The following is a 22,500-nucleotide window of genomic DNA, read 5'->3' as shown; positions in this document are numbered from 1 at the left end:
ACTTAAGTAATTTGTTAATAGACCTGAGAAAGTCTTTTTTCTAAACATGCTGATAGTTAAGTTATATTTGTTGTCAATAAGAATATCTAAAAAAGCTATTTGTTGATTTACTTCTTTTTCCATGGTAAAGTTAATATTTTTGTGTTGATGATTCATATAATTAAAATTTTTTAAAGAATCCATCTCGTTTTCAAATATAAGAAAAATATCATCAACATACCTGCGATAAAACAAGGGTTTGTTATCTGTGTAGCTTAATAAATTTAATTCTTTCATATGATTCATAAATAAATTAGCTAATATAGGAGCAAGAGGGGATCCCATAGCTATACTGTCGCATTTTGAAAATGATTATTGTATAATCGAAACATGTTGTTGAAACTGAAAAAAATTGTTATATTTATGAGACTTATTATGAAATTTATGCTATAACGAACATTTGGTAATTTAGTACACGATTTAGCATTGAAGTATGATATTAAAATTGGAAATTTAAGAAAGTATGAAAATTTATTGTTCAAAATACAAAAAGCAAAGTTGATCTTAATTTGTTATTACATTGTCAAAAATTCAACGTATATTCTAAATTTTTCATTGTTTAATCTTCCAAATGCAAACCCGTATGATAATAGATCGATTCGAAAAAGACTTCTACGCAGGGCTCAAAGAATTAATAGAGAAATATTATTCAAAATCAATTATCATCTTCAGAAAAGACACTCGTTTCTAAACTTACCTCTCTTGATTTTTACTTTCTAAAGAAAACTATTAAATAAAACACTGTAAAATCTATGAAAAAACTACTTGAAACACACACTAAAAAATTGCAAAATTTAACTAAAAATCAAACAGTACCTTTGAACCATTATGAATTTATTAAAAATCTCTCCACTCACTAACCTAAGAAGAATTGGATATTTTGAAAAATTGTTTAAACTATTCAATTCCCCCATTGAGACCATTTAAACACCTTCATTCTAATGAAAATTCCTTTCTTTTCTTCCTATGAAAATTAATTTCTTATATTATTTGCTTTTACGATTGTTTTATTGAAATTTGTTAAACTTTAATTGCTTTTTTTAAATTGGTTTTTATAAGAATAGTTTATTTTAAAAAAGTTGCTAGTTGATTTTATATTTTATTGAGCACAAGAAATTTTGTAATTTTAAACTGTTAAAATAAAAAACACAATCTTCCTTGAGCACAAAATGAAGAAACTTTCAGCTATACTGGAAAAATATAATATATTTTCTTCTAAGGAGATTTTTATGCTGTTGTAAGTAAAAGTTTTATTTTTTAATAACCACAAGCAGTAAGTGACCCACAAAATGCCTTACTTACTGCTTGTGGTTGTGGTATTAAAAATACCTGACAGTTTAGTAACAAACTAAGGGGGTTAGTATTAGGCAAAGTTTACTATCTGAGGTAGCATAAAAATACCTTCACTATATGAGTGTTACATTTCCAAGTCACTGTGTTAAAAATAGTTTTGTAAAAATGCATCAAATCAATTCACAAGTTCACATAATTAACCATAAATCCAGTTTTATAATGTTTAAAAAATAAATAAAAAATATAATCACCATTGTGTTAAATAAAATACCTTGTAAGGTATGCTCATTAAATTAAAAAACAAATTTCAAGCATCAAAGCAAATAATATTTTTAGTTGTCTGTGACAAGACTTTGTGGTCTTCTTTGAGTTTTTTGCATTTTTTGTTGTGTTTTTTTTTGTGTTCCTTATTTTATTAACGAAATCTTCATAGTAATTATTTTATATAAATTTAAGAAGTGCATATATGTTTTGATTAAAATAATAATTGTATAATATAATTTTTGGTTTTATAGTTAAAAATAAATTTATGTTTTAGGTTTAGTTTGTGAGAGAACATTTTTTGTTGACATTGATACAAAACAATCTATAGAAAGGTTTGTTTTTTACTTAATGTCATTTATTTATTATATATCAATGATTATCAACAAGTGTTTGTTTTTTACTGAATATCGTTACTTTATCAAATATTAATTATTATTAACAAATATTTGTTGTCTGAAAATGACTATATTTCATTAATTTTTTTAAATTAAAATTAGTTTATTTAAGGTAAAATTGTCTGAGAATGTTTATTTATTAGTTCATTTATTAGTTTATTAGAAATAGTTCAGTTATTTTTTAAACTAACTCACAACAATGATGAAAGACACTATTAAGTTGGGAGTTACTAGAAAACAAAGAATACTACTAAGTGCAAGGAAACAATTTACAGAAGACCTAAAAAGTTCAAAGTTGTATGAGTCAGGGAAACATAAAGATGGGAGAGAGTTGCTAAACATTAAAGTGTGGGGAAAAAAACTGGATAAATAAAAGTTTTTAAAGCATGAAGGGACAGATACAGTAAAAAGATGTGACTTTGCTGAATAGAATTATGGTTAATAATTAAATTGGTTGATGGAACTAGCGATGAATGCTTGTTTGAGCAGCAATCTTGATAGTATTTGCAGAAAAGAGAAAAGCATGTAACCTTACAATGATGGTAGAGTGGGTTAAGCTTGCCAGATAAAGCAGGATGTTTACAATGCGTTTTCAGACCTTGTCTAAAAGAAAAAGAACATCATCAGATAAATGAGCCTAACTAAGATAACAGTATTTCACACAGGATGAAATAAGAGATTTGTAGAGGTAGAGAATGGAATCAAGAGTAAGATAATGGTGATTGTATATATGGTTTCCATGAATAGAGTACTCAGTAAGATGGTTGCCAATCATCATTATAGGAATGTCAACAAGGTTGTGATAGTTATGCGCAGTAAACAATTGGATTTTGTTGGATTTAAAATTCATAAGCCACCGCAAGCCTAGTGATCAAGCTGTTACAGAAGAGAGATCAGATTCAAAATTAACTGCCTGTTCTAAGTGATCAAAAAAAGACTTTTTTATGACAGCATTATAAAGTTGAGTTGTCAGCAAATAGAGACACTTTAGATAATTAGGAAGATTATTAATGAAGATAAGAAACAATACAGAACAAAGGATAGAATTGTGGTACCCCAGAATTAATGGAAGAGTGCTAGCCTTTGATGATGACTTTAATTCTTTCGTTAGAAAGAAATAATTTAATAATCTCAAAAACTTTCCCAGATACACCATATGAAGCAAACTTTATGAAGAAGACCAGCATGCCTAACTTTATTAAAAGCTTTTGAAATGTCAAGAGCAACAACCCTTGCCTTGCTACTTCCACCTAATGTATAATAGATTCTTTGAGTTACATCAGTTAACAAGTTAGCTGTAAAATGAGATTTTGAATTAAATTAAAGTTATTAGACTAAAGATGAGAAAGGCTAATAGATCGAATGATAAAGAGAATGATAGTTGGAGGTTTCAGAGTGTTCTCAAGTGTTTTTAAAAATTTGAACCACATATGCCATTTTTCAGCTGACAGGAAAGCAAGACTTAGTCAAGCACTAAATATATCAATAGTTTAGAGAAAGTTGAAGAGAGTTCTAGAGAATACTTTTGTAAAACTATGACAGAAATATTGTCTGGACCACAAGCCCTAGAAGAGTTTAATTGAGATATGACTTAAGCAATGGAAACCAGTGTGATTTGGGTCTAGCAATGGGTTACTCTGTCTGTACTCAAAGTATGGCCATTAGATTCAAGAGTCGAATTAGAGGTAAAGTTCTTTGCAAATCGTTCTTCCTTATCATTTGGAGAGGTAATTAGATCAGACCCATGAATATAGAGAATGTTCGACTTACGTTTGTTAATGACACTAATGAAGATTTTCGAATAACATCTGAAACCTAACTTCTGAAATGAGTTAAATGGTTTTTTAAACTGGGAACAATGGAGCTTAGCATTAGACAGCATCTTTTTACATTGATTTCTTGCGATAATAAAAAAAAAAAGTTGATCTCAAGAGTGTTGTTCTTGTGAAAAAGATGAAAAAAGTGTTAGTATTTTTTTTTAATTCTTTGTCTTGGGTGCGTCATTTTAAACAAAATTTAGTTTTTACTTATAAAGAAAATTTTTCAAAAGTTTTTTGTATTATGATGCTAGCTGCTTCAACTCTCTATTAATGTTTTGATGTAAGATTCCCTTCTTCCTGCTGTGTGGACATGTCCTGCAGCTTCTGTAACCATCTGTACACACCTCTTAACTGATTGTGTATGAGAACATCATTGGAAACAACCATGGGGCTATTAATAAAATCTTTAATAGCAGCAGATGTAAGATTGCATGTCAAAGGTGGCTCTGTAACATTGTTCCATTCAATGAAGCTATAAAGACTAGCAGGTGTTCTTTGATGCCTATTTCTATAATGACCGACATTATTTGGCTTGTATTCATTTCCATGGAGTCTAAGAATAGTTTTCACTTTGTAATATAATTTGTTACTAAATAGAAACATTTCCAGTTTGTAATATAAACATCTATTATAAATTCAAAATACATGTAAGACATGTGAAGGTTTTCCAGAATATGGTTTCCCGTGCAGGGAAACCCATATTCTGGAAAATTTTAGTGCTGTTGTGAATCATCTGCTATGGCAAACAGGTCCTATTTCTAGCATTGCTAACTGTTTAAGTAAATTACGAGACCTTATTGTGTTGGTTATTCGGTAAGCATAGCTTTGATCAGTACTCAAATGCTCAACATTTTCTGGTCTAAAAAAAAAGTATCGGAGGTCCAATATCAATCTTTGTAAAAAAAATTGATTTCAAGATCTGTAGCTGTATTTAACATTTTTCCAAGTGTTCAGGACTATTTATGTTGACGTTTTGTTGGATTATCCAACACTATAATTTAGTGCCTTAACCCTAAATCATTGTTGTGTAGATCACAAACAATCTACACTAATCTCCCTAATTTTCTTTACACTCATTATATTTTCTTTTACATTTTTTTCAAAATTTTCTTTACACACCACTTTCTCACTCAGTATTTACATTTGTGATGTCTCCTCCAATGGCTTTTAATTGCATTCCAAAAATATCTTTCCATCAACCAGTTAACTATGTGGTCTGCTATTGTCTCAGCATGATTTTCTTTGATCACTCTGGTTTCAGTAACTACAGAAAAATGTTCTTCCTTGATAAGACAAAGAAAATATTTAACAATAAATTCTATTAATACTTTTATATTATCTTTTCTGCAAAAAAATAATAAAAAAAAGTACAGGAAACCTCATTATTCTCAAGAATTTATCAAATTTATTACCTAATTACGATCCTAACTTCTCTTGTGCCCTTTTAACCTCGTTGTGATCAATAATCAGCTATGTATTATTCTTTGTTATTAATTTAACATCAATTAGTGCTGCTGTTGCTACTTATGCCGTTTCCCTTAAACCCATGTGATGTCTCATACCAGCAATTTTGACAATTGTTATGTCCATCCTGTTATGAACTTTTGCAATATTCTTGAAAGGTTCTGGTTCTCTAGAAAAATCTGGTTTTGAGTGCTCTTTCTCTGTTTAACCTCAATGTATTATTAAATACAATATCTTATCTTATTAATATATTATTATTGTTCATTATTATTAACAAAATATAGTTTTTATAGTAAATAGTATTTTTTTTTTAAAAGGATCCCAAACCTCCAAGAAAAATGCGTACCAAGAAATGCCAAATGCGTACCAAATGCATACTAAATGCGTACCAATTTTTTTATTTTAGTTGAAGCTCGCCTTTTCTGTTTTGTTGTAGGCCAAAAAGTCATCATAATATATACCACAATCTGCAGACTTGATAATTTATTCAAGCATGCTTTATTCCTAAGAGTTTTTGTACATGGCGTCATTGATTTTCTTGTTTTTTTACATAATTGATCTTTTACACATTCTCTTTAATATGAACACAACATGTCTCGGAGGTTTGGGATCCTTTTAAGTATACATTTACTTAAATATTTTATTTAACAACGATATTTTATAAGTAAATGTTTAATCTCTACTAAGAAGTTATAATCATGCCTAATTTTTTGATTGATCTTCTCTTCTTCCCTCTAGTTTGCAACAATGCTTCTCTTTTCTTTTTTATAACTTCTTTTATTTTTGTTGACTCTTATGTCAACACTACATAGTAATGTGCGAAACTACCAACTTTATCTCCCTGTGACTTGATAAATTTTTTAACATTTCTAAGGCTAATTTTAACTGCAGTTTCCCAAAGATACTTTAATTTAGCTTTAATACTGAATTCTTGAATTATTACTGGATGTACAAATTTGCAATTAAGTTTTTCCCACTGAGAAGATAAGGAGTCATTTCAGTAACTAGTTTATCAACAGTTTTTTTTTATTTTGATCACTTATCTTTTTCAAAATCCCAGATTTTCCCACATTGTAAAATCGTCACTGCAGAGCAAAACTATCTTAAGTCCATTTTTGGCAAAATTTACTTTTTTGGTTTAAATTACTCCTTAGGTGCACAAAAGTCATCAAAGTATGGAACCAAAATTGGTTTAACTTTTGCAACTATGAGTAAAATTCAAATATCTCATGTCTTAAAAAAAATAATTAAGAGACATTGCTGCAAAACAAAACTATTTTAAGTCCATTTTTTGGCAAAATAGACTTTTTTGTTTCAAAATACTTAATATATATAATAAATAACTAAAAGCGTGTAGCAATGAAAAAAATCAAAAGCAGTGATTAAATTTAAAACTTGTGGTAGTGGTGTTGTGGTAGAGTGCTCGCTTAATAAGCGAGCGCTCTACCTTGGGAAGGTGAATTAACAAAAAAAAAAAAAAACTTTAAATATCTTTTTCTCAAAACAGCCAAAACAGACTTAAGATGGTCTTGTTTTGCAGTGGCAGTTTAATTTGTAGAATTTTGTCATATTTTATATAGTTTTAAGATTATCTTAAGTCCATTTGCATTGTTGCTTCTCATAAACTTAAGTTTTTAATTTTTAATTTTTTATATTATAAAAAAATAATAACATATTCTATAAGTATTTTAAGATAATTGTGTTTAATTCAGAAAATCAAATGCAGTGATGAATTAAAAATTGAAATGCTTTTTTCTCAGAACAGCAAAAATAAACTTTAGATAGTCTTGTTTTGCAGCGTAAGTATGTCTTGCAGTAGTTGCGAATTACAGGTATTTTTTTTTGAAATTCTGATTCACCCCCAACAAGGCTGTAAATAACCACTAATAAGTTTGGAGTTACTCCTCTACCAATAAATCTACTTAAGTGAATAGTTAATGTATTTCTTTTTTGTTGTTGTTGTTGTTGTTGTTGTTGCCATAAAAGTAAATTTTACTTAAATATTGTTTTAAAGTTTAAAAAATAAATTTATACTCTGATGAAGTATCTTGACTATTTTTAATTATAAACAAATTTTAGAAACAAATCTTAAAAACTAAATCCTAATAGGTCCAATATAAATTTCATATTATTAAGTTTCTTTTAAAACTGAAATGCAAAATACTTCATTATTTTAAATATTTTTAAATTATTTTAAATATTTTTAATTAACTAACTAAAAGACAAAAAAAAAATGTAATTAATATGGGGGTTTCATTTTTTTTTCCTTTGCCTTTGAGTACTTTATATTTATTAAGGTTAGATTCATTATAGGAATAAAGTATAACAATTTTACTTAAGAAGATGACTGCTTTAGACTTGTCATATGTCAATTACATCTGATGACTTGAAATATAAAGAAAAAAGACACCAAGAACAACATGAAGAAAGTAAGATTTTATCTAAAGAACCAATAATGGATTACAATTCAGATTACTCTTCTGATGAATATTCTGACAGTGATATGTCAATTCTAAAACAAAAAGGCTTTACTTGTCTAAGATGTTCACAATATTCTACTTTTGGTACTAATCAACTATCAATTACAGGGTTTAAATATTGTATTTTTAATAATCAACTTTTTAATGTAGCATAAGATCAAACAAAACAACACCTCAATAAGCAATGATGATTGTCAAAACAGCATTAACTGCAGTTAGTATTAATATAACACAGCATTTTAATGATCTTCCTTAATGGAAGCTTGAACTACTTTCCATAAATTAAAGTGGATGTAGAGACAAAGACCATCCCTTTCCCCACCCTATCCATATACAAGATTTTCCATCCCCACTCTATACCCATCCAGCCTGTCCCATCCCCACCCTATCACCATCAGTAAAGCTATTTTTACTAGCCAGTAAACCATATCCGAATAATAACTCATATATAACAATTTTGTATTTTAACCATTTTTTATTAATTCATTTAATTCATCATTTAATTCATAATTAGTATATAAAATATATAAATATATATAAAATACATAAATATATAAATAAAATCATTTAATTCATAATTAATTTATTAATTCATCAATTCATTATTAATTCATAAATTAACACTGTCCATGGTTCAATTATATTTTTACGCATATCTATTCTTTGTTATAATAACTTCATTATCTATGTTAAATTTTGTGTTTCTTAACTATCATATTTAGACTCTTTACTGCTGCCACGGTATTACCAAGCCCATTATTACTGCTACCAAGGTATAACCGTAGTTTTATTAAACATTAACATGGTAATTATTGCTGTGGCCGCATTAATACAGCAATACCCATAACCATGTTGCTCTCTACCATTAACCTCCTGCAATAGCAGTAAGAAAAGATTTTTGACTAGTTTCACTAGTTGCTCATTTTGATGACAAAATATTGCCATATATTTATGGAACCAGGCATGAAAGTCTGCTGATTGTTGTATCTGGCTTGGATATTAAGAAATTATTAGGGATCCCTTAGATACCTACTGGTACTGGTGCTTTGATGGGACAGAAGGCAGTTGAGTTTATTCATCAGTGGTCTAGCAATGACCTGCAAGAAATATCTTGTAGGTCTTAGCTTTGAAAAGACTGCAAGTAATATTAAGTCATCATGAGGTAATCTTTGTCTATCAGAAGTCAATGAATTGAAGAGTTTTGTTTTTAGCCTGACAATCCTTGAAGTCCTTGTTTAAAAAGGACTGAACATTAAACTTTTTAATAGAGTAAAGTACCAGCGGGATTAAATCAAATAATCTCAGTTTTTTTAAAGTTCGCAAGCCACTGGTAGCCCCAATTGTGGTTTTTAGAATTTGGGATTTTTAACTAATTGTATTTATGTTTCTGTTTTTCTTACGCCCTCCCCCACCTTCACAACAAAAATCCCCAAAAATTATCTCCTTATTTTAAAGGAAATCGAAAACTATTCTCAAGTTTACAACAAAATTGCAAAAACGTGTTGCAAAAAATAAAATTAAGCGTCAGTTAAGGTAATTAAGTAAAGAAGCAGCACTCCCATTATTTAGTGATATAACTTCTGTTGAAGAGAAACTTAAAATTGTAAATGTCTTACAAAAAGAACCATTACCAGGTTACAAAGAGAAGATTTGCTCAAAACAAGGTTTCTACTTTCTCTAATCATTTTTTAGCTAAGTTTGTCACACAATGCTCAATGAAATTTTTTGACTCTTAATCTAACAAATAAATTCTTGAAATAGTATTCAAAAATTTGAGCTATTTGTGATGACTACAAGGCTGCGTGCAAGATAGTACTTGGCTTGAAAGTGGTAAATGACTATGCAGAATGGGTAGTTAAATAAGCCACTGACTTTAATGAAGTTTTAACAAAAAATGACAGTCATAGAAAACATTTTGTAACTGAAGCTACTAAGTTAAGCCGTAATCATCCCAAATGTCAATCATTTTTATCTATTTATATATACACACATAGTATAAATTAAGTACGTTAGCTACTTAGTTGAAGGTTTTATTTTAAGGTTTGATTTAATATTTTTTATTTCATCCAGTTAATTTTAAGATGTTTGTATTATGTTTTCTTAAAAACATTCGAGAAATTTTTTTATTTGAAAATTTTACTTAATTACATTTTTTTAATTGTTATTTTGAAATTTCTCTCTGATATATATTTAACATTTTTTTCAATTATTGATTTGAATATAACTCACTTTTTTATGGATGAAAAACTCTATCAGCAATAAAAAAAACATAAGGGTACTCTGATATCTTTTTTCTTTTGTCTATCAATAGTACTATCTTATTATCAGAAGTTTTGTCTTCTTCGTCATATGCTGTCATTTGTGTTTTTTTTTATTTGGCTATAGTCTTAGAGAAAATCTGAGATCTGAATATTGATGTCACTGGAGGTATTTTTTTTTTAAACCAAATCTACATCTGATGCAGCAATATTGAACAAAGATGGCTGTTTATTAGTGAAACTCAGAAGTTGAGGTGTATATCAATTTTTTTTTATAATTCTTCCTTTTTTTTCTTTTTTTTTTTCTTCAATTTTCTTTATAACTCTTCTCAAGTTCAAGATTTATTAAATGCAGATATACTTTTTACTAATATCTTTTAATAATAATAAAAAAAAAAATTAAAAAATGCATATTTTCTCTTAATTTCTTTTTTCTATCGTCGAACAAGAGTTAGTTAATTCATAAAGCTTCAAATGTTTTTATTATTACCTTAGCGATAAATAAGGATATTTGTCGGAGTATCATGGGGATTAAAGCTCTCTAAAAAAGCATCAACAAATGTTCTACTTCTAAAAAAATTTCCCATTAAATATTTCCTTTTTAGTTACATTTTCCTTAGCTGTGTTAAAATTCATCAGACATAAAGTTTAATAATATCATAAAAAGTTACCAATATCTAAAATAATATTTTAATAATATTTTTTTATTTTACTCATAATCATTTTTTTAGTTTTTAACATTAGAATATTCAATCTTAGCTATGTAATCGGTAACCTACAATGTGCTAAAGTTAATCTCGAACAATAAAATATTCTAGAAAGTTATAGCTTTCAATAAGTTTTGTTAACATGTTTTTTTTGTTTTGATTTTTAGAAATGGTAATCTACAATGCACTAAGGTGAGCGAGGTATACGCATTGCACGCACCTTCCTTCGACCCAATAACAAACATTTGTTTTGTTCAATCCCACGGCCAACTTTATAGTTGCATGCACGAGGCGGAGAACGTAAAACGTTTATGCCCATGTAGAGATTTTGAATTGGAACAGGTGCAGTTGTGTAAAGATTGTCTATAAAATATTGTTATATATTTTTGTATACATTTTTTACATAGCATATGCATAAGGCGGACACAGGACACTGCAGTCGAAGAGAACGTATTTATAATCTTCCTCTTCTTTTGCAACTGGCTATTTATTTTTTATACAGCTTCTTGCCAATATTAAAAGAAACAACTTTTGTTTAAAATTGTGTATTTTACACAATTACTTTTTAACTTTTATGTACAATTTTTGTTTATAAAAATTTTAATATAGTCTAGTTGAAATCTTTTTAATTTCTATTATTTCAATTTTGTGAAACTAATTTGTAAAACTAGTTTATTGCATTCAAATTGTAAACTCAAGCTAGTATTTAACCATTTAATTTTCTATTTTTAATTTTATACTTAAAGGCGGTCTAGGGTTTTTTCGTTTTATGCGTAATACCGGAGATGCGACGGAGTTGGATCAAGGTTAAACATATAAAGATCATTTATATAGGTGAACCCAAATTTAAACAAGTCAAAAGCAGAATAATAAGATCATCAATACAATTTCCAGTGTAAACTTTTATGACTAGTACATACAATGCTATGTAATATCTATGATTCAGCCTAAACACAAGGACTGATTAAATATTATGAGGTCAATATATATCGTGGACTCTTTCCATCCTTGCTCTAATTGATGAATGTTGACGAGAATAAAAAGTGAATCATGCAAGCGGTCACAAATTCAAAAATAATTTAAATCCAATGTTTATGATAACTGTATTTGTATAAATATACTTATACAATTAAAATAAGAGTTTTTGCAAAATTTGATCTTTTAAAGGATGTCCAACTTACATACATTTTTGGCCCTTTTTTTTTTCTCTTGTAAAACACGTATTCACGCTCAAGGATGTTAGAAACAATATAAAACTACACTTTACAACTTGAAAAAATTTATTATATATATCAGGCCCGTTGCAATAGGAGGAGGAGGGGGGGGCAGCTGGGGCATTTGCCCCCCTCAATAATTTTTCAAATAAATAATTTTGAAAAAATTACTAAAAAAAAAAAGATCCTTAAAACTATTTCGGGGCCCCTTAATCCAGCAATTACCACATAACGCCAAGTTGATCGGGCTTAGATTTTTTGATAGATAATCCTTAAAACACTAACAATTTGTTGGTGTAAAAATCTAAACTTGGCGTGAATATGGGTTAAAAGATATCAAAGTTGGACATACTCCTTTACGCAAGCGTTTTTTTGACAAGTTGTTCCTTTCTTTTAACAAAACTCTTGTTGCTAAACCTGGGTTTGATCCTCCATTTTCAAATGCTGCTAATTCTGTTTATTTTGTTATGCAAAGGTACTTTGTCCAATAACTGAAAATTTTCCCTGTCATCTTTCGCAGAACAGAGATTTTAAATTTAAAAAGATCTTGTTAGCTATTTAGGTGCTCAAAAGAAGTTCGAATGGTCTTATCACAGCATTTAACCAAGAAGTTCACGCCTTCTTCTTTACCAATGATACATATATAGTAAGAGCCGGCTACAAACCACGGACTAATTCAACACCAGTTCAATTAAAACAAGTCAAAGACGCATTTAAAAAACTTATTAAAACTGAATCTGCAAAATAGCCGGCCAAAATATCTGATCTAGAACAGATTATGAAGCAACATCAGTTAATAATAGATAAGCTCATCGAAAATCGATGAGCTTATCTGTTGAGTTACAGTTGCAAGAAAGAACATAAAAAAAAACAACCTATTGAACAATTAACAGATAACAACGCATTTGCCATTGAGCAACAACAAAAAAAAGAAGCGTGAAAAAATGTTGTTATTTATGGCATTAAAGAATCTGAAAAATTATCGGATGCAGATAAGCAGGTCGACAATAAGAAAATGGTTCCTCTCTTTTATCAGAAAACTTAAAATACAAAAGTAAAATCTTTATGTCAAAAAAACAAATTATAGCGTATTCAACTCTCATGAAGTCAATTAATTCTATACAAATCTTCTCGAATAGTTTGAGTATCTGTAAAAGTTAACAAATAACATATACTTATCAAATGTATATATCAACCAAGCGATGCTAGTTTAATAAAATGTCGTTGAATACTTCAAATTAGCTCATAGGTTATTTTCGGCGATTTTAACCTCCCGAATATAAATTTGTCTAATTATGATATTAAATCTTTACTTATACTTTGGTTTATCGTTGTTTGAGGTTGATCTATGATGTTTTATACTATAACTTTTTAGATATTAAAAAAATAATAATAATTCTCAAAAAGTTGCTCTAAGTTTTAATCCACAAAGCTTTATTATGTTCACTTCATGATTAAAAAAAGATTAATTAGGGTTGCGATTGTCTCATTTTTTCCGTGGGAGAACAAAATAAAATTTTTATTTAGATTATTTAATATATAGTGGCATAAAACACAGCTGAGTACTAAATTTTAATTTATTCGTGTGATATTTTAGTCTGGTTCGCTTAGACTGTCGTCAGGCGTAAAATACATTACAATAATGATATTACGAAAAAACGTTAATTAAAAACTTAGTCGAAAACTACCATAAAAGATCAGAAAACAAAAAATCAAAAGCAAACATGTGATCATAAGAATGAAATTACTATTTCAGAAAAAATTTAACATAATGCTACTAGATTGATATCACCACTTAAAAAGCTATATTATGAGAAAAAATTAGATAAATTGGGCCTTACTACTTTAGTTGTAAGCCGGAATCAGGGCAATTTAATTCAAATGTACTTAAAAAAAAATTATAAAAGCAATTTTAACCAAGCAAGTTTGCCAAGAAGTTATCAATCAGCAAGAGGTCATCAAAGGAATTATAATCATAAATGAACTAACCTTTTGCCTAAACATTAATTTTTAACAAACAGAATATCTTTTTATTGGAATGGACAAGCTACTTGCTAATGCAACTTCTGTGAACTCTTTTAAAACTAAACTTGAAAAATGGATTTTAAATGATGTACCTATGTTGAATAATGGTATAACTGTCTAAATGTATTTTGTACACTAGGATTAAAATAAAGAAAAGAACTTAAAAAATAAAATGTTAAACTTATATTTAAAACACAGTTTATTAAAAAACTTATATTTAATACAATTTTATGTAACAATAAATCCAATTTATTACCAAATAGGAATCCGGATGTATGTAAGCTTACGTATTTATGCTGTGGCGTTTATATCGGAGAAATAAGTAAGGAAATTTTAGAAAGATTTTTTGAGCATCTTGTAAACAGCATAAAAGGTAAAACGCATTCCACCGCAATTGAACAATTTTTATAAATATTGATACTCCCAAATATTTTTTTTCATTAAGTCAATTCATCTTTATCTCTTCTTAAAGGTTACGTATATTATACGTTTTTTGTAATATTTTTATTGTACTTTATTTTACGGTCTGAGCTAATCAGACTATCACATAATAAAATATCAGAATATCACATAATAAAATAAAAAATGAGTACTTAGCTGTTTTTTATGTTATTATATATTAAATAAATCAAGTACAACAAAAAATATCATGGAAACAATTGATCACTGCTTCTTACCCTATCTCTTACCGTACCACTTACCCTACCTCTTAGCCAATTATATGCATTTTAACTACTCACACATAACAATAAAAAATAGTTTTAGCTATATTCATGAATGTAAATATATCATGTATCTATTAGTGACGACGAAAGTAGTGCTAGGTGAGCTCTATATTTATTTAGAAAAAAAGATTAAATACTCAGGTCTAAGAACAATTCCAAATCAAGTTAAGTCATTTTCAAGTTAAAAAGTAAAAATTGATAAATTGTCACGCTCAGATTTTTAGAAAAAAAGTTTTAAAAATATAAACAAATCACGCTTTTAGCAGTTAGATTAATATAGCAAAGAATCGCAGTTTTTATTTATACCAAAACATTTTTATCTTGTTTTTATCATTTAAGTATCAATGGTTCAGTTATCTTTATAATTATTCCATATCTATAAAACATACAAATGAAGAATTTGGAAGTCGTCATTAAGTAAAACTTTAAATATATTGTTGTTACTTGCAAAAGTTCTTTGAATATAAAGACCGAAACCATCTTTAAAATATTTATGTTTTCAATTGACATGGCGCTTGTAAGTAGTGACTTGGCATATATTAATGACCGTGGTTTGTTTAAAAAGCTATGTGTAAAAACATACTAGAAGCGTTGCTCACTTTGGCATTATTGTTTAAGCTATGGTTTGTGTCCAGGTGTTGCTCGTAAACCTTGCTTAAGAAACTTTGAATAAAAATGGATGCTGCAAACACCTAAATGCTTTACGTGTTTGTAGCATCTATTACAGGTTTTCAATTCTTTCTTATAAAAAATTTAATCATTTTTTAAAATAACATAAATCTTTCTAATGGTTCAGAACGCCCGAAAACTGTATTCGTTTTGTAAGCTGACGGTTTTTAGTTTTTATCTAACGTTTGTATTTTGTACTTTTTTAACCAAATTGAAGAAATCTAAGAATTTCCAAGAAGCCGAACATATTTTTTTTCTACTTAATGCTTTTCAAAACTTTAAACTTTAATCTCGATTATATCAAACATTTTCTTTAACTCGCATATATTTCTAACATTTAAAACACTTTTGAATGATGACAATTTTTTATACAAATGGATATGAGTAGTTGCTTATTCGAAACTCTATTAGTATTTTTTACTTAAATAATTAATGCTACAAAAGAATTCTCTTCAGATGAAGTTAGCATTTTAATAGCAGGTAAGATTTAACCTTTTACTAAATTTTGAAGGTATTTTTTGTATATCAGATAGTTCCATATTTAAATAAATTTCGCGTTCAAAATTTTCCAGAAAATTAGCTTATTTTTTTGTTTACTGACGAAGGTTTCTAGTTTAGGTGTGGGAAGATTGAAGAATAGTTTCCACTTATTCGTTCTTGTATGGGAACGCAAAAAGAAAAGGAAAAATAATCACTTGAGCATGCGTAATATATATTTGAATTTGTTCAAAACTATGCATATTCAAGTGATTATTTTTCCTTTTTCCTTTGTAGAAAAATGGAAACTGACCTTAACTGCTAATAAACTTATTTAAATCCTCTATTAAATTTTATTGGTTTAATTTAGCTTATATCCTTATATTTAGTAATTAATCTATTATACCTAAGATAAATTGTTCATTAAAAATGGTAAACTCTGTGCTAGTAACTTCCTTTTGTTTCAAATAATCGTCCACCTCTTTCAACGATGAAATATCGCAATCAAACTGTGAAATTTTTATGTATATTTTGATGACTGTATTTTTAAGACTCGTCAACACATTCAAGCGATCCGCACTTTATCAAAATAAAACCTCGTATTGACATAATCAGCAGCCGAGCTGAATAATAAACATTATATTGCAGCAGTAAATTCCAAGTAATTTCTAAATGACCTTTTAACTAACAAAATATATTTTACCAAAAAATATTATTATTACTTATTTCATCATATGTAAACATTTTATCATGTTCTTGTTTTACAATTTTATTAGTAAAATTTAAATAAAATAGAAAAACTATTGAAGGAAGTAGAAGACAGAAGTCAGAAGTCTTGTTGCCAATTCCCTATAGTAAGCGTTAAGTGATTCCCTACAGTAAGCGTAAAGTGATTCCCTATAGTAAGCGTAAAATATTTATAAACAACTAGAATAAAGAACGATAAAATTGCAAAAATAGAGTAAGTAAATAGATAAAGTAAGAATTATAACGAGATTTTTTTAAATTTATCTTTCTTTTTTTTTTAATTATGATTTGAGATACAAAAATATGTTTGTGTCTGTTGAGCCGAGTAAATTTGGAAACTTCATTTTGATACTTAGAGACGAATAATACCTTTTAGAAAAAGTTTAACTCATAGACATTACGTTTAATTTCTTGAAGTAATGGCTAGGCGTAGGCGCATTTATGCATTACATATAATTCTACAAGCTTATTTTTTGTTTCATATATTTTTTGTTTAACATATTTTTTGTTTTATATAATATATTTGTACATATATATTTTTTTAATGGTGAAGGGCAAATACTTGTCCAAGCATTACAATAACTCGTAGCTTTGGTACAAAGAGTTTTATATATCTTTTAAACATATTTTACTTAGTAAGTGTTTTGTTTTATGCATAACGCCTATTGTTGTGCAGGACGATTTTATTATCAAAAGTGTAAAGAGCCTTTGACAAGCCGATGAAAAAACCGAGAGTATAATTTTTGTTACCGAGCCGGTCAAAAATTTAACTGGCTGAATCCGTTATTACATGATGTGTTAACTACCTTTTTTGGAAAAAAAGCTACTTAATGAATAAGATATTGGGTTAAAAGCAAGATCTTCCAATTATTACAATAAATGGAACCCTCTGCTAGAGAAGATGTTTTATGTCCCAGCTTCTTCTGCACCAGTGTAGCGCTTCTTTAGTCAGAGAGGTTTGACTATGCAACCAAATTATGCCAGACTGGGTGATGAGATGTTATCGTCTTTTGTATATTTGAAATGTAATAGTGGTGCGTCAGCCGGATTCTTGACATTGTGTAGTTACTGTTACTACTTGGATAAACGTACTAAAATAAAATTTGTAAACTTGACTTAAAATTTTTATTTTATTTTTTATTTTTTTTAATTACAGTATGTGACTTATGGACTATCACGTTTACTAAATCTATGCTATTATTGGTTTATTTTGTTTTTAAAAATATAAGAAATCTGTTAGTTTCCTGTAATTGATAAAAGTATCTTTTGTAGACTGCAACAGTGCACTGCGCAACATTCAATAACATAATTTTATTATACTTGTTTTGGGGAGGAGGGCTTCACTATGAAAATGCTTTGAAGACTGCCTACTATGAACATAACAATAGTAATAAAAAATCCTCTAATTTAATCCTGAAATGCCGATTTAAGATAATTAGTCCAAGCCCTATTTTGCCATCTAAATCTAAAACAAGGTTTCAACATTGACAACTAATGGTACAAAAAAATGTTACAATTTGCCAAATAATAATATAAAAGTTCATTTAATGGGGTGTCAAAACCCACACACCCTTCCCCTTTAATAAAACTACGTTTTATTATAGAGTAATATGTATAAATGGTCAAATAATCAGCTCATCAGCTATAGGCCTAATAGTATACATTCATGAGTAAACATTAGACTTATTGTATTGGTTTTCAAAGAATCTAAGACTTAATCTTGTTTTAGTGAAAACTTTCAAAGTCTTGGTCTTGGGTTGATTATTTGATCTCTTGGTACTAGTCTTGAATTTTGAAGCCTTGGTCTTGAGCCTAAACTGGTCTTGGTTTTAGTCGTGGTCTTCGTTTTTACTGTCTTGATTACATCATTGATTATGCATATCATTAGGTTGGCTGCAGAATGTTGTTTAAGGTAACTTAGTGTTTAATAACTTTATAGTATTTGATACAATTATGTTTATATTTATAACTGTAAAGTAAAATAAAAATTTATTCAATCAGTATACCTATTTGCTCTTTGGCATAAATCACTTTTACAAAAACTGTTAAAATAACTTATAATATTTTGAAAAACTATTATAAAATTATAAAAACACTTATTATACTGTATATACAAAATTTCTTTATATTATTTACAATCCCTTTCCAGACCTCTCTGAGAGTTTCGCAAACGTTTTGTCTTGATTATTGTGACAACTTTTAAGAAAAGAATTGCCAACAACTTCCAAGAAACAACAAGATTGTTGTATTCTTGCTCGTCCATTTTTTGAATTAAAAAGAAAAAGAAAAAAGCGGCTTAAATTTCTTGCTAGCAATATTTTTTCCCAGGAAATAATGCAGCTGATCAGCAATATTTCCAAAGAAATTTTACTGTTGCGGCATAATTTTGTAGCGGATAAACTTTCCGTGACACCGGTCGTCTAAAAAATTGGCCATGTTCTACCAAAAGTTCAAACCTAAATATTATTTAGGCACGGATTACAGATTTGTGTGCTTTGTTGAAAAATACTGAAAATCAGAGAATTAAAAAACAATAATAAAAATCTTAAAATGCTTTACAAACAGTAACTTGACTAGTGTATTCTAAAGTTAAAGAACATAAGGCCAACAGAGAAAAACTAAAAATAAATTAAGTTACACGTCCGAGACTTAATATATAGTAAAAAAGCCCACAAATCAAAATTTAGATTATTACAAGACAAGTATCAATAAATCATAAAATTCTGAATGAATTTTTATTATTGGTAGTCTTAGTAGATGTTTTTTTAAAACATTAACGACTTATTTTAAAATATTGTTAAAACCATTTGTTTGCTGATTTTTCGCTACACATTATTATTCCGAACTTACTAGTTGTTTAAATGATTATTGGATTGTTTTGAAGATTATACTTTGAACCCGTTATAGCAATGAATCTGTTATAGCCCGAACATCATAGATTTAGCCTATGTCTGTTGAAAAAATATCATAAAAAATGTTGAAATTATAGAATCGTATTGACAGAATCGAAGTACATGGTACCGTTGGTACTTTGATTTCCATTTTACTTATCCATATTTGACCAGTTCAAAATAAAAAAATGTTGTTAACATCATAACATCTTGTAGAATAGTAAGAAGGAGCAAATGTAAAGTACTCAGAAAAAAGTAGATCGACAAGGTTGTTTATAATTTTATAGGTTATTACAAGATCAAATTTTATTCTGCGTTATTCAAGAGATTCTAGGTTGAAGATCTTGATCTCGACATCTTTTACAGACACTTCTAGTAAAAGATTTCTGAAACTTTTCTAATTGACGTATATCTTTTGAAAGATGGGGATTCCACACAGAGGTACAAGATTATGCAATTGTTTATTTTTATCTAAAATAATAATTGAAATATAAATTGATTATTTCTTTTTCAAATTTTTATATTGTTTTTAGACCCAAAATGACATACATTTACAAAACTTTTTTTTCAAAATATAAAGGACCTGTTAAAAAGTTAATTGAGCTGGCCTTGAAACACATTATGTAAGGTTGCAATTTTAAACTTAATTTTCTGACCACAAACCACACCAAATAAAAAGGTAGCCCAATTAAAGTTCAAAAATTGTTTTTATATGAAATATTGAAATGGTCTAATTTACATAGTATTTAAAGTTTTTTGTATGTTTTGTACGCTCTTATATGAAGAGTTTAAATTTTAAAGACGTTTTGTGCACCTACTCTAAATAGCTTCACCCAAGCCATCCGTCCTCCCACCGTCACCACCAACGCCTAAAATAAGGACCGGCGAAGTCAACTTTTTAAGACTCGAATTTAAATGAAAGACGAATTTAGATCATATGCGTACACCGAATTTAACTGAAAGACGAATTTAGGTCGTAAATTTAGCTTAAATTTAACTAAAAGACGAATTTGGACTTCAAAACCGAATTTAACTGAAAACCGAATTTTTAAAAACTTTTAAAATTCTTATAATTTTTTTTTAAGTGGCCTAAAAAGACCTAACGGCTTTGTCACAGAGTACATCAGACAAAATTACTTTGCTTCACTTGTTCTTTGTCATGTTTTAAATTATGGTTAATTACATGCTAAAGAATAATAATTTTAATTTGTAAAAAATGATTATACAGCAACCGTGGCGCAGTGGTTAGAGCGCTTGCTTTAGAAGCTAAAGCAAGCGCTCTTACTAAGTACAACTCTTCTTGAGAGCGGGGAGTTGTGGCAATTAACAATTTATTATTAAATACTAATGCATCCATGTTGATTTTTTTGTAAGGATCAAAAAAGTACAAGACGTTAAAGGTTCAAGACTAAAACGAATACAACAAAATAAAAGTCTCGAGATGCAGGACTGGATTTACCTTTGTTGGGGCCCGGGTTAAAATTTAATACTACTTTATGCTTTTCAGGATAATTGATAATGGATTAACCAACCTAGTGAATTAATTAATGAGGTAAATTTATTATTGATAAAATCAAATTAATAAACAACACAAAGTGTGAATTCAACGAATCACGAATGTGCTTTCCTAACAGGGTTGGATTTTGGCATTAACAGCCTTCTGATAACCGAGTCTACTCATGCCGTTAATCAAACAGAGACATAAGAATACGAGTTTATTTTATAGCTGGCGTTTTACTTCTACCCAGCCGATAGCTAATCACAAGATTTAACGGAGAGATATGAATACGGCTGATTATAATTCTTGTTTCAAAAGATCATAGAATAAAAATCACAAGGCAATATGCCTAAAGGTCAACTCACAAAAGCTTATATTTTGTAATTGTTTTCTTATGCGTTTAGTTTAATAATAAGAGGTTTTTAACATTGTGATTCATTTTCTCTCAGTAACGGTCGTGTGTTTCATTATTTAATAGTGCGAAATAAATTTTTAATTTCGGGTTTTTTATATTTATTGAAGGAAAGTTGTCTCAGTAATATGCGCGTAAAACCGTTAAAAGAATACATAATGATAATATTGTATTTTTCAACTTAGATTCACAATATAATGAATTAAGTTGTTCTTTTAAGTTACAGCAAGCGTGATTGGCTGACTTGACACTCCCAGAATCAAGTTTCTCTAGCTTAAAGAAGAAGATAAAAATAGTTAATATATGATCATAGGCAAACATTCTCCTGTTAAGAGCAAACGCTTAAGTCTCCGGTTAATTCTCCGGTTAAGAGCAAAGGCTTAGTGATCAATTTCTAAAGTAAAGCTCTCAAAATGAAACTTCTGGTAAGGCGGAATGTGCTTGTTCATAGTCTAAGAGAGTTAGCTGCATATTTTGAATTCTTAAACAAAATTGTTCTGTGTATCAGTATAAGGAAACTAATCTCATGTTGTAATTTTTATTACTGCATATAGAATAAGCCCTGCAAACGTAACCTTTAAATATTGCGTTAAGAATCTGAGGGTCATTATTTGAGTGAAGTTTAATTTATATTATTAATGGCTTCCTTTCTGTAAATTTTAAACTCGTATTTTCCTTAGTTGTTATTTATTATGGTTAAATCGAGGAAGTTTAGAGTTCTATTTTCGCTTTCAGTTTTGATCGTATATTGTATCGCATGGGTGTTTAAGATAATTAGGAATTGTTCTTCTTCTTGAGTGTTGGAAAATCTAGCGTGACTATCGTCGTCATATCTTAGATAGGATTTTAGGTCAAGAGGAACATTTACTGCCATTGCAATTTTGAAAGCGTTTTGTTCATGATGTTGTAAAAATGATTCTGCAAGTATGACCATGAATGAAAGACCTTTAGGACCAGAATTCTCAAGTTTATGGATTTTGTTGTTCCACAGGAACAATAACAACGGTGTAAACAAGCTCTATAAGTTGTCTTGTTTCAGATATAATAAGGTTCGTGGAATATTTTATGGAACCATCTTTATTTAATTGATCTATAAAAATTAAAATGGTTTCCTTTAGTGGT

General features: G+C 28.5%; 1 protein-coding gene and 1 long non-coding RNA gene across 8 annotated transcripts in view; both read left to right on the top strand.

Moving 5' to 3' along the window:
- LOC136071978 (alpha-1,6-mannosylglycoprotein 6-beta-N-acetylglucosaminyltransferase A-like) overlaps window positions 1-11,443 on the top strand; it is a 75,942-nt gene extending 64,499 nt beyond the window's left edge. For 5 of the 7 annotated variants that reach the window (XR_010643919.1, XM_065818780.1, XM_065818782.1 and 2 more), the window contains 2 exons: window positions 1,871-1,928; window positions 10,888-11,443. Coding sequence is in view for 4 of the 7 variants with exons in the window: in XM_065818780.1 (XP_065674852.1) it covers window positions 1,871-1,928; window positions 10,888-11,089 (260 nt within the window). In the remaining 3 variants the exon portion in view is untranslated. Of the gene's footprint in view, window positions 1-1,870; window positions 1,929-10,887 lie in introns of those variants that run through there. The other 2 variants (XR_010643918.1, XR_010643917.1) reach the window with 2 other exon arrangements.
- Window positions 11,444-15,458: 4,015 nt separating this feature from the next.
- The window catches only part of LOC136091341 (uncharacterized), a 25,759-nt gene continuing 18,717 nt past the window's right edge, over window positions 15,459-22,500 (top strand). Inside the window, exon 1 of the long non-coding RNA XR_010643920.1 lies at window positions 15,459-15,833. This is a non-coding gene — a long non-coding RNA (uncharacterized LOC136091341). The remainder of the gene's footprint in view (window positions 15,834-22,500) is intronic.

The sequence above is a fragment of the Hydra vulgaris genome, chromosome 15 (genome assembly GCF_038396675.1).
Source record: "Hydra vulgaris chromosome 15, alternate assembly HydraT2T_AEP".
Classification (NCBI taxonomy): domain Eukaryota; kingdom Metazoa; phylum Cnidaria; class Hydrozoa; order Anthoathecata; family Hydridae; genus Hydra; species Hydra vulgaris.
This window is presented reverse-complemented; position numbering and strand designations above follow the sequence as displayed.